Genomic DNA, 12,333 nt, shown 5'->3' on the forward strand with positions numbered 1-12,333 from the left:
TCTGTAACTGCTTCATTCTAGTTAAACCAAATTTTCAATTTCAGCTTATTTTCCTAAAATATACTCTTCTGCTAAAAGGAAGACACAGGTAAACAAAGAGTTGAAGAACCTTTTTACTGACTGGTGAGTTTTGGTTAATATATGGTTTCTAGCACCCTGTGCCATTTTAGGATACCTGGAAAGAAACACGACTAAATCCTTTTATATGAAACCAAACCAGCTAACCTTCTAAAATTTAGGAAATGAAGAGACAGCTGCCTCTGATCAGATTAACTTCAACCAAACTCCCACAGAAGGATCAGATACCTTCACATCCAAACTACAGATAGCCTCAGCGCCTTAAACATTGCTAAAAAGCCGAGATGAGAAAGCAACTGCAGTGAAGGTGGTGATGTGTGTCTGTGATCCCAGCACTTGGGAGGCTGAGGCAGGAGGATCAAGAGTTGAGGTGGGGGGAAGAAACATCAATGGTGAGGAGGCAGGTACTGCATTTCAGAAGTACAGCGTCAGGGAGGACAAGCATCTAAGCATGTGGGTCTTTTCCTTGGCCATCTGAGGCAGCCTGCCAGCACCAGACCCAGCTCCTAATTTGCTTTTATTAGGTGTTGCAGTAGGGTCATAAATGATAGTTTATGCAGAGCTTTACCAGGGGGCTGAGGAAGGGGTGGCGATTGGTACAGGGTCCTTGGGGAAATCTGGCCCCCGTAAAGTTTGGCTAACCTTAATTAAAGTGCAGGTTTCTATACTCACAGTTGTGTCAGCCTGGGTAGCTTGAACGCTTTCACAGGAAGCTGGGTGATCCTGTTTTTGCTCAGACGAAGAGTCAGCAGTGACCGTGACAGACCATCAAATGCTCCAGACTCCAGGATGCTGATGCGGTTGCTTGCCAAGTTGCTGGAATGATTCAGGAGAGAAACTGTAGTGGCAGTAGGAGGCCTTCTTCACTCCTTGTGGCTCCAGGCCCAGCTGGGTCTGCTAGGAAAAGTGCTAAGGCAGACCCAGAGGGACAGATCTCACTGAGTTGTTTATTATAGAAAGGCTCCCAAGCCTGCCCTGACTTGAAGACAGGGAACTTGGGAATGTCAGTAGCAGAGATGTCTGATGAAGAGAAGACACCGACGTGGGCCTTACTGCAGCACAAAGCACTGTGCTTGTGCTGATGGGCATGACTAACCTTTGCCCATAGCAGCTGCACAGCACAATGCCTGCCTCAGGAGAACCTGCAGATCCCTGCCTCACCACCCACTAGTTCAGGCTGGCCAGGAAAGCCTAACAGAAGGAAAAAAAATCAATTGGGAGGCAAGGTCAGTGGGTTTTACATCTTAAAGAAACAGCCTCTATTTAATCCTGAAGAGGCTCTAACTGTATGACGTACATAATGAAGATGCACAAACCATTCATTTAAATGATTCTAACAACTTCAAGAAGCACTTAGAGACCTCTATGAGTCCTTTAGAAAACAAGAGATACATCTTCATTTGGCGGCACACTGTGCATGCCTGGGGTAGCCTCCTGTGACTACACAGGAAGGGACTCTTGCTCAAAATTAAATGGCCGAATATAGTTCAGATGCAAGCAGCTCAGAGAACAAATTCTATCAGGTAGTAAAAAGACAAGACATAGAAGATGGGATACAGTCTCCTCACAAGAGACCACCCCATACCTCTTCCTGCCTTCCCCAGACAAAAGCTTAAGTGCAAATGAGACAGACTAGAGAGAATCTTCAACCACAATGGCTTGTGTGCCAAGAGGGAATGAGGCACTTGTGTTCCCGCCATCAGGCAGCAGCCGAGAGCAGGGCACATGAGGACTCTGCAAACGGGGCTGGACTGTTTGTTCTTAACACTCCAATTAAAGAGCCGTCAGTATGATGGAGATACAGCAGTCAACAGCTGCCGAGGAGAAAGTGCCCTCTGTATCTTTGCAGTGAGAGGACAGTGCAATCCATGGTAGCAGTAGGTGGCTCTCTATACACAAGAAATACCAGGTAGTAGCTGGATAGACACCTTTAGAAAGCCCCCTCCCAGGGCTTCACGGAAGCCAAAGCCTCTTGTTATTTTTATACCTTAATGAACTCTCAGAAAGCAATCACTTCTGTCCCTGGAGTTTCAGAATGACTTGGAAAAGATATACCAAGTGTCACCCTCCCTGAGAAGATGGGTCACAGTGAGTCCTACAGCAGCCTTGCAAATGAGCTATAGAACAACCCAGAAACAGGAAGGGGATGGGAAGAAATGCACTTGTAACTAGAGACTGTTCCTTTAGCCTCGGTCCTCAGATTCTGCCCCAAAGCAACATCTTCCTACCAGCAGCAAGTGGATTACATAGGTTTAGCTTCCTCATTCCTGTCTACCATCCACTCTGTGTGAGGCAGGTACTGAGATGGGTTTTTATTTATAAAAAAAGACATCTAAAACAGCTACAAAGCTGAATAGCTGCCCTCTGCAAAGAAGCCAGCCATAACGCAACACAGCTTATTTGAGTGGTCTCTGATGCTAGAAATACAAGCTCTATAAACCTATATCCCTCTGATGTGTATCCACTAATCACCCAACTCTTCCCCACAAATTTCTCAGGGAAAGAACCCACAGCATGAGAGCAAAACTATTTGTGAGCAGAGAGCCAAGACCTAACTCCTGGGCTCTGCACGGTGAGGGGAGGTTCCTTGGATAACCAATTAACTTCTTCCTACCTTGGTGCTGCCTTCTGCCTGTAACACCAAAGAGTACTATAGGGAGCTGGAAATGGTCTACAACAAGTGCCCAAGGGATTATGAGTAGACCCTATCCTTGGTCTGCCAAACAAAGGCTTGTACAACCTCATGGACTTAACCAAGCCAGAGCCAGAGTGAAGCAAGCACCCATCCTGTGTCCAGGACGGTCACCAGGGCAGCTATTACAAGGTCTAGAAGCTGAGGTACACGGACAGCAGAGACACTTACAGTTCCCTTACACGCAGGCCGTTTGGGAAACAGGAGCTCCGTATTTCCGTGATGTTGTTCGAACTCAGATCCAGCACTTCCAAGGACAGGTATGACTTCAGCTGACTTCCATCTACGCTAAAAATCTTGTTGTGCTGCCTGAAACAGAGCAGGGGTAAGGGTAAGATGGCAGCTGACTACCCCCAACAATCATGCACAAAATACACACACGCACAAGCACACACACGCATGCATGCACTCTGGATTGTGTACTCCCTGAAACTAAGCAGGAGGCACGATAACAAACTCTTGTCTTCCCCACTGTTTCTGCAATTCTACTTTTACCTAAAACTAGAATTCAGTGACATGCAGTATGTGGCATTTCCTCTTTCTATTGCATTATCATCTGCTGGTTCTATGTTATATTTTCTGTGCAGAATAAGCTGTTCACCTAAAACTGTGCCTCAGCTGTTCCACCCAAAAGAAGAACACAGAGAGATGGTATGCTCAGTGCATAGAGGACATGCAAATGCACCAAGCTGTCCCAATCGAACCCCATCTCTGAACTCTGGAACCCAGTCTAGCATTGCGACTAAAGACTGCAGGCACCAGAGCTCAGTTCAATCCAACCAAGTATGTCACAAGTCCCAGTCTATTGACATATACTACATGCCAGGCATGAAGACAAATGAAACTGTAAAGAACACTATGGTAATGAGGACTGAACCTGACTCTGAAATGAGGCAGGAGCTCATTGCTGAGCCCAGCCAGGACCAAGTCCCTGAATCTCCGCCCTTGGTGACTCTGGGCCTTGGTTTTCTCATCTGAAAGATCTGAAAGAGGAGAACACAGCCTGCTAGCTTAAACCACACTGAAAATTCTGGGGAGTACTTCAGTGCTTAATTTCCTTGCCATGACTTATTCTCACCTTTAATCCTCTTTCTGCAAAACCCAAAACCTAACTAAGCAGCATTAGCAAGTCATCAGGAGAAAGACAACGGGGTGCGGGCGGGAGTGGGGACACTGATGCAGGTTTGGCACTGCCTAGTTGGGCCACAGTGAAAAGTTTGCTGGGTGGTAGTGCTGAGACTGTGGGTCCCAGGCACACACTCTGCCAGCTATGAGTAAACAGGGGCAGCTCTCCAGCCAATCAAAAGCCTTCTGGAACAAAACCCAAATACTTGGTGTTGCTTACCAAGTGGCATCTCCTTTAAACAAACACTTGACCGAATCAGTTCCAACAGGCATAAACAAGGACCTCTTTCCCAGAAGCTCTGGGACTGTCAGGCCCCTTTGTTCTCTTCACAAATCTCCCAGGCCCTGAAACTCAAAATGCATTTGCACCACTGTGCTGGGGAGAGACAGACTTCCCTGAGAGGAGGGACCCTGTCCCTTTACCTCTCCAGGCTCCTCCCCAAGCTGCTTCCTGAGTTCTTTAGTAATGTCTCTAATAAAGGCGGTCTCTTCAGTTTTCTGACTCCAAAAGAAAAATAGAAGCTTTATTATGTAAAGTATGGGAAGAAAAAGAACAAGAAATAAAGGCCACAGCACTGGGCCTCATCCGGGAATTCTGAATATAGTTCCAGGGAGCCAGGAACAGAGGACCTGGACAGAGAAGGCCAGGCTCCACAAAAGAGTCTGGCACTCTGAAGCTGACACAAGCAAGCCCTGTGACAGTCTTGCCTCTCTTCTCTCCCCCACACCTCCCCTCTGTCTCCTCTGTCTTTGTCTTTTGTTTTACACTTTTTCTTCTTTCTTGGCAGTATATTTATCCACTGAACCGCATTCTAGGCCCCCATTCTGGACAGATGCCACTGTTAAGAAGACAAGACATTTTCACACAGTGGGAAAAGTTCCCCACTGAGCAGAGAGGCAGCCATGGAGATGAAGAGACTGTGGGAGTGAAGCATGAGCTCTGCGAAGGGTGAAACAGGGAGAAGTCCTCAGGCCTGAGAGGAGGACTGAGGCAGGAAGAGCCAGGTGAGGAGATTAGGAGTTGGCTCAGACTTAAGAGCTGGCTTGTCAGGCGGAACCAAACCAGGAGTCACTCAGTGGGCCAAGTGAGAAGGGTAGCCACCAGAAAAGGAGACAAGAGAATTAGAAAAGGGGTCTTAGGAACCGGGCACTGCAGCAAGAGGAACACCTATTGGTCAGCAAAGACAGCCAGGTGAGCACTACTACCTGCAGTCAGGTCCCAAGGCAGCCACTGAAGGAACCAATGGGGTCACAAATGGGGAAGATATCTGCAGATCAAGCATCTGAATAGGGTGAAGCAAGTCAACTTGAAGCCTGAGGGTCTTACACCTGCTGATTTTAACAAATGCATTCACAAGATACTCAGGAGGCTAAAAAGTGATCACGCCTGTACTGCACACATGAAAATTCTTCTTGTCATCATTCCTGAAGCAACAGCATAAGAGTAAGATAATTATTTCAAAGTATTTGAACTGTACTGGGTATTAAATGTAATCCAGAGACTTCAAGTACTATACACAGGGACATACAAGTACTGCATCCATTTATATATGAAACTTAAGCATTCTGGGTTTAGATAAAGAACCACTACAATTCAACAACAAATCATCCTGATTAAAATCTCAGCAAAGGGGGCTATAGAGATAACACAGTTTCCACCATGAATGTCGGGATGCTCACAAGAGCCTGTAACAGCAGCTCACAGGAGACCTGATACCATGTACAACCAGCTTCAGACATGGAATACAGTCACATAAACACACATATACACAAAGAACATAGAAATAATGTATGTTAATCAGCAGAAGACTTAAATAGACATTTCCCAAAGAAGATGCACAAATGGTCAACAGGTATCAGTGTTCCTAAGTGAAGCATAAATCAAAGTTATGGTAGCTACTATCAAAGGAACACAAGAGAAAGAATGTGGAGAAATCAGACTCCAGCAAGCAGTAGGGGGAGTGAAGGGTGCTGCAGAAAACAGTATGACTAAACAATTATCTAAACTGTAGCACAGAATTGCCACCTCTGAGCACCCCAAAACACAAGGCAGATCTCAAGGGGACATTCTCATGTGTTCATAGGAGTATTATTCAGAAGATTCAAAAGATGAAGCAACCCAAATGTCTAGTAGCAGATGAATAAAGAAAATTCGGGATAAACTACAGCTGCCTAAATTGTGTGTGCCACATATATGGGGGTCACATAACGGAATGTTTGGAGGAGGCAAAAACTTGGTAATGGGTTTCTGAATGTACGATGACAAAATATTAATTCAAAATTTAATGTGTCATGAGTCCACGATGCTTCCAATTGCACATACCCATGGCATGTCACGTGGCTTCACTGCAGCCCAGGGTCTAAATACCAATGGCTGTGCTGTGAATGTACGCATGCTACAGAAACACATCTCAGCTCACATTTGAAACAACTGTCAGTTATAAACTCCAGTGCTTTTAAATACGGTTTATATATACACCAAAGAAATGTTTCAAAATAATTGACGGCCTATTGCAAGTAAGCTTATTTTGTATAACTATTTTATACACCCATATGCCTACCATTGTGTAAGCTTTCTGTTCTTACAGAAATGTAATTGTTTAACTCTAAAAAGCAAAGATTTCTAAACTTTCCAGTCATTACTGAACAAGTTTCATACTAGTTCACCTCTGAAATATATTCAAATATTACATTTTAAAAATTGTTGCTTGAGTTGCTGACCTGAGTTTCACACACAGACACAAACACACACACACACACACACACACACACACACAAACACATTGTTCAATGAATTCTGTTTTAAATGAGGATAGAATTTCCAATAGTTTGTTGTACATGGACCTAACCAAATTTCAACCATTTTGTACAACATATACAAAGTGGCATTCTTAGGACTTACAATTATAAAGTTTCAAAGAGATATACTGTGTCTGTCTGTGTGTGTGTGCGTGTGTGTGTGTGTAATACAAACCTGTGCAGATATGCAGGCCTGAAGAGGGTATCATTAGGTCTCTCAGTGCTGGAGCTCTGGGTATTTACAGAATGCCCAGCATTACTTGATGCTAGAATCTAAGCTCTAACCCTAACCCTAACCCTAACCCTAACCCTAACCCTAACCCTAACCCTGAGGACTGCAAGTTTGAAGCCAATCTCAAAGACATGGCAAGTTCCAGAGAGTTCTAGGTACCCTAGGCTACATGATGAGACCCTGTTTCAAAAGGAAGGAAAGGAGGGTGGGCAGGCACCAGAAAATAAAATACAAAAGTGGTTGCAAAATCAGGGACTTAAAAAAAAAAAAAGACAATAAAGATTGATTGGTAGTGGACATGGAGTTTTAGTATTGCAGGACAGGGAACATCTCAAGAAAGGCTGTACAACAACAAAACTACTGAACTGTCTGCTTAATTTTCATGTCTATCTTATCTTCAGTTAAAAATAAAACACAATTTAGAATCTAAACAAAATGAGTCTTGGTTCCTGACACTCTTCTCCTGAAAACAACTGACCTGTCACTTAAGGCCTCTAAAGCATAGTCAGTGTCTGTCACAGACCTGCCTAAGTTCCTACTCTTCAATTTCAGATGCTCTGCCCTGTATCTGTCCCCACTGGAGAAGCCACTGGCCTTTGCACTTCCTGCTTCTACTGCCTGGGACACTGCCTCTCCACAGAGCCATGTGTCTCATCCTCTACTCCCTGCTAGTGAGGCTTTCCTGGCTACCCTTTCTGAAATCACACACCCGTATGCATCCCCATCACCCGCCTTGTCTGCACTCTAATTGCTATCTGCTACACTGGGTGCTTACTTAATCTAGGTCACCATCTTCTTTCCCACCACGGCATGCTGCCATGAAGAAAGACGTGCTTCTACTTCCGACTGTGCCTCCAGGCACTAGAAGGGTACGAGCTGCAATACAGGTCACCAAGAGGGAATGCAGCTACATGCAAAAGGGTACGAGCTACAATACAGGTCACCAAGAGGGAATGCAGCTACATGCAAAAGAGCTACGGGTCAGCACACAAACGGGACTCACCAACATTCTTGCAACAGAAACTGCCCAAGCAAAGAACTCCAGGCAGAATCAACAGGAGCGGGAAGAAGTTTGCTATGGCACAGGTCTTGTGAGAGTCCCGCCCAAATGCGAACACCTATGTCATGTCCAAGGCAGCTCAGCTGCTGAGAACACAAACCACGTTCTCTCTGGGGCTTCATCTCTGCCATCAACTACACCCTGGGCCCCACCCAAGCTCAGAGTCTGGATGTTGCAGCTGACCCTACAGAAGTCTGCACTCTCCTTGAAAGACAATCTGTGTGAACCTGCATGAGATCTTCCTGAGGACCCTTGCCTGAAACATGGCACAGCCCTACTGGAGATATGCTGTGAGTCCTGTCACTCAAGTTCACAACCCCATGGTGTTACTCACAGGTGTGAATCTTAAAGGGTCCCATTTGTAAAGTGGAGTATGAAGTTCCTAAAATCCATAGACTGATATGACCTGACATGTTCTAGCAGTTGCTCAATAAAATGAGTCCTTGCTTTATTAGTCATTGTATCCTCAGAAGCAATCTGTGGATCTAGTTCATAGAAAGTACTTTGGAAAAAAAAAAAAGTGAGAACAATGAATGGATGACTGGTTCCCTCCTGTTCCACTGCACATTTCAATGCAAAGAGGTAAGCCTGGCTCTTCTCTCAGGAACAAAGAACTGAGTCAGAGCTCTCAGCTTCACTTAGGAACCAAGCCTTCTTCCGTGGCAAGAATACCATCCCCAGCCCCTGGAACAACCAAGCTGTCTCAGTGAGCCAGACTTTACAGCAAATCCAAGACTGACCTCCAACCAGCTAGGGTAGATCCCCTTCTTGTTCCCACAGCAAGTGCACATCTTTGACCCATGAGTGACGAACACCCCCAACACCATTTCTTCTTGGTTGCTGGCCCTGCCTTCTAGCTCTCCACTCTTAAGTCTAGAGAAAAGGACAAGCATGGAATCACATAGAGATCCCTCCCCTCCTTCCTGAAAGCAAAGGACCTAAAAGCTCATCTGTTGCACCAACTCAAGACAGCACATCATGGCACAAAACTTCCTATTCTTTTTGTTTGCTTGCTTGTTTGCTTAATACAGAGTCCCATGAAGCCCAGGTAAGAAAACACCCCATTCTTAATGAATATTCAAACACGTCATTTTCCATCACCCATTAATCTTTCTGCTCACCTACCAAGAAGGTCCACACTCATCTCCATAACCTCTGACTCATCTCCAAGTTCTTAACCATAGCTGATCAACTGCTGCATGTCATATAGCCAGCCCTAGGCAAAACAATGAAACCAAACAGCAATCTAACCTGGTAAATATGACTACCATTTCTAGTTAGAAGGTTCAAAGCAATGAAGGGCTTTGTGGTGCAAAAACAAATGTTGGAATTTACTTGACTGAGGTCACAGCTAAGATGTAAGAGGAGGTGAGAGGCAAACCCAGAAGAACTTGAGTCTTGGCCTGGCACACTAAGGTTCTCCCAGCAAGTACACAGAAAAGTTTGACTCTATTTGCATACTATCTGGCTATTTCTTTTTCTTTTTAACTTTATTTTATATGTATGGGTAAGTTTTGCCTACATGTATGCCACTGTATCTCAAAAGGACCTGTGCCCACAAAAGTCAAAACAAAGCTTCATAGTCCCTGAAACCAGAGTTATGGCAGTTTTAAGTGCTGAGAATCAAGCCTAGGTATTCTAGGTAAGCAATACATACTCTTAACTGGTATGCCATCTCTCCAACTACTAGCTATTTCTTGATCAACTCTTATGGATCTATGTAAACTGGCTCCCACCAGTCCCAACTTCCCAGAGTTCTACATGAACAGCATATGGGTACAGGACTTGTGGAACCAAGCCTAGGCAAGCACGGCAGATGGAACCAAAGGTCTCACTCACACTGGAGGAAAGACTAGCTCACAGACAGCTGTTTCCTCATTGGGCAACTGAAGCAGCAGAAGGCTACAAGTTGCTTTAACAAAAGGACAGTGCAAGGCAGGGGGTAGCAATGGCCTCATCAAAGGAACACTCACAAAGCCAGTGATTCTGCAAGTCAGGAATTTGGGGTAGAGAGTAGCAGCCTGGTCACATGGTACTCACTTCTATCAAGTGATAGTTTAACCCCCAGGCTGCCCTCTGGGGTAAGGAAAACCTGATACAGCAGAAGTCTGTTACAGGAACACCTGCTAAAGGCTTCAAAAATAATTTCAGTCTTCAAAGGAGGAGTATAAGCGTGATAAGCTCCCTTCTACTTGGCGACATTTTCAGAGCCGATGTTAAATTAGACAGTAAAACATACCAAGGCATGCAAAAGAGCACTTACGACTTCTTATCGTGAGCACCTGTTCCACTCCACCCTGTGAAGCCTGGCTCACAAAGTCCCCTTAGTAGTGGAAAAGATCTTATGTCAGAGATCACAGCCAGGAGGAGAGGTGAGTGGATCAAAGACACAGGAACACAGGAGGTAGGTCAAGGGGCGATTTCTGGTTCCTGATATTATGTACCCACTCACTGTACCAGCAAACTTACTCTGTAAGAGGCCAAGTGGTGAATAACTTAAGTTTTGTAAGCCATGTGATGTTTGCCACTACTCAGATTCAAATTCGGCTTCTATGGTGTCTAAGCAGCATAGACAATACAAAGTCAGCGTGGTTGTGTTCTATTGAAACCTTACTAACAGAAGCAAGCAGCAGGCCAGGACTGGGCACGTGTTATTATTTGCTACCTTCTTGATAGCAATCAGTTTCTGTTTCTAGGAGAGACTCTAATTCTAGGTGTGGTACAGTTTTGTACCTGTGTGTCAGTCTCCTTTCTCTACCAGGTTTAGCTGCCTCCCTTTCTTCCTCACCCACATCGGACATCTCTAGCTGCACTCTTTACTGCCCGTCTTTTCCAGCTCTTCAGGAGTAATTGAAACCCAGGTTCCCAGCATTGGCATGTTCTTTGAAGATGACCCAGGTTACATCCTGGAGCTGATGGAAAAGTTCAGCCAATGTGGCTATTGCGGAGCACACAGACAGCCATACTGTGTGTCTCTCTAAAACTGTCCCAGCTACTCTGAAGCAGACTGAGCTGGCCAACTCGTCTTCACATCCAGTCATTGATGATCTTTCGTTCTCTCAAGCCATTATGATGACTGCGAACTCTTAACAAGAAATACAAAATCTTTCATAATTTTAAATTGCTAAAATTAGCAAAAATCCAAATTACAACTCTTTACTTGAACCTCTGAAGAAAACATTTTTTTTTAATACAATCTAGACCTAAGCAGGAAAAAAACCCTGTAACATGCCCAGCATACCTTCCAGTCTCTCACCTCCAGCCCACCATTCCCACAGCCATCCTGGAGGCAGCTGATCAGACCCTCCAGCAGGGCAACGCTGGCTGCAGAGAGAGCACTTTGCATGCCACAGCCCTGCTCTGGGGTTATGAGACTCTGCCACTTAGGACACAGCCCACTGCTCAACCTTAGCAGGCACTCAAAGTCCAGTCAGAACAACTGAAGGCATCCACAGGTGACATGGGGAACTACGATATAGCTTAACACATCATACGTGTAACTGGCGCAATGTGAGACAACCAGAGACCCTCCTGAAGGTAAAACAGTGCAGCATACAAATGCCTCATGATGGAAAGGCTGAAGCTGGCCCATTCACTAGTCCCCACATCCAATCACTGATGATGACCTTTAGTTCCACCACAAACCACAATGCAGATGACGAGTTCAAAGGAACAAGGCACCCCTGAGCAGGCCACAGGATATTTATTTATATACATTTATAAACATTTTTACAATATAAAAGTCTCAGTGACTTTTATACATAAGTTATACATTCAGAGTTCAGCATATTTTATTAAAAAGCGCATACACAATCCACATGATCATCACTCAGATCAAGACAGGAAACTGCTACCTCCTGACATTCTCTTAGCTGTTACTCTTCTCAAACCAAACCTATAATTTCTTCTAAACATGAATGGTTGTGTCTATTTGTATGCTTTATATACACAAAATCATTCCACATAAACTCTTCTATTTCTGGCTACTTTTGCTCACATTTTGAGATCTAGTCAGACTCTTCTTTTCTACTGAGAGAATGAAATATATGTATGCATGCATGTCTGTGTGTGTGTGTGTGTGTGTGTGTGTGTGTAATAGAGTCCAGGTGTGTAGCCCAGACTGGCACTGCTCTCACCCTCCTAAAGCTTGAGCCTCCATCCCAACTATAGCATGGTATTTCTATTGGAATTTAATTTGGTTATTTGGTTTTTGTTTGGTTTTTTCCATTCCATTTTTTAACCAGCACTGGAGTATTTCCAGCTGGGACTATTGTGAAAATCATAACCATGAACACAGGAATGTCTTCCAAATATGCCTGTTGGTGCATATCTTGTAGGCATGCAAGG

At 44.7% G+C, this 12,333-nt stretch overlaps 1 protein-coding gene across 1 annotated transcript in view; it reads right to left on the bottom strand.

Annotated features, from left to right (window-relative positions):
• The window catches only part of Lrig1 (leucine rich repeats and immunoglobulin like domains 1), a 98,391-nt gene that overhangs the window by 25,071 nt on the left and 60,987 nt on the right, over positions 1 to 12,333 (bottom strand). Inside the window, exons 4-5 of the mRNA XM_028773021.1 lie at positions 2,942 to 3,079; positions 751 to 894 (exon numbers count right to left, since the gene is read on the bottom strand). Of these exons, the coding sequence (XP_028628854.1) occupies positions 751 to 894; positions 2,942 to 3,079 (282 nt within the window). The remainder of the gene's footprint in view (positions 1 to 750; positions 895 to 2,941; positions 3,080 to 12,333) is intronic.

The sequence above is a fragment of the Grammomys surdaster genome, unplaced genomic scaffold (assembly GCF_004785775.1).
Source record: "Grammomys surdaster isolate TR1022 unplaced genomic scaffold, NIH_TR_1.0 220, whole genome shotgun sequence".
Classification (NCBI taxonomy): domain Eukaryota; kingdom Metazoa; phylum Chordata; class Mammalia; order Rodentia; family Muridae; genus Grammomys; species Grammomys surdaster.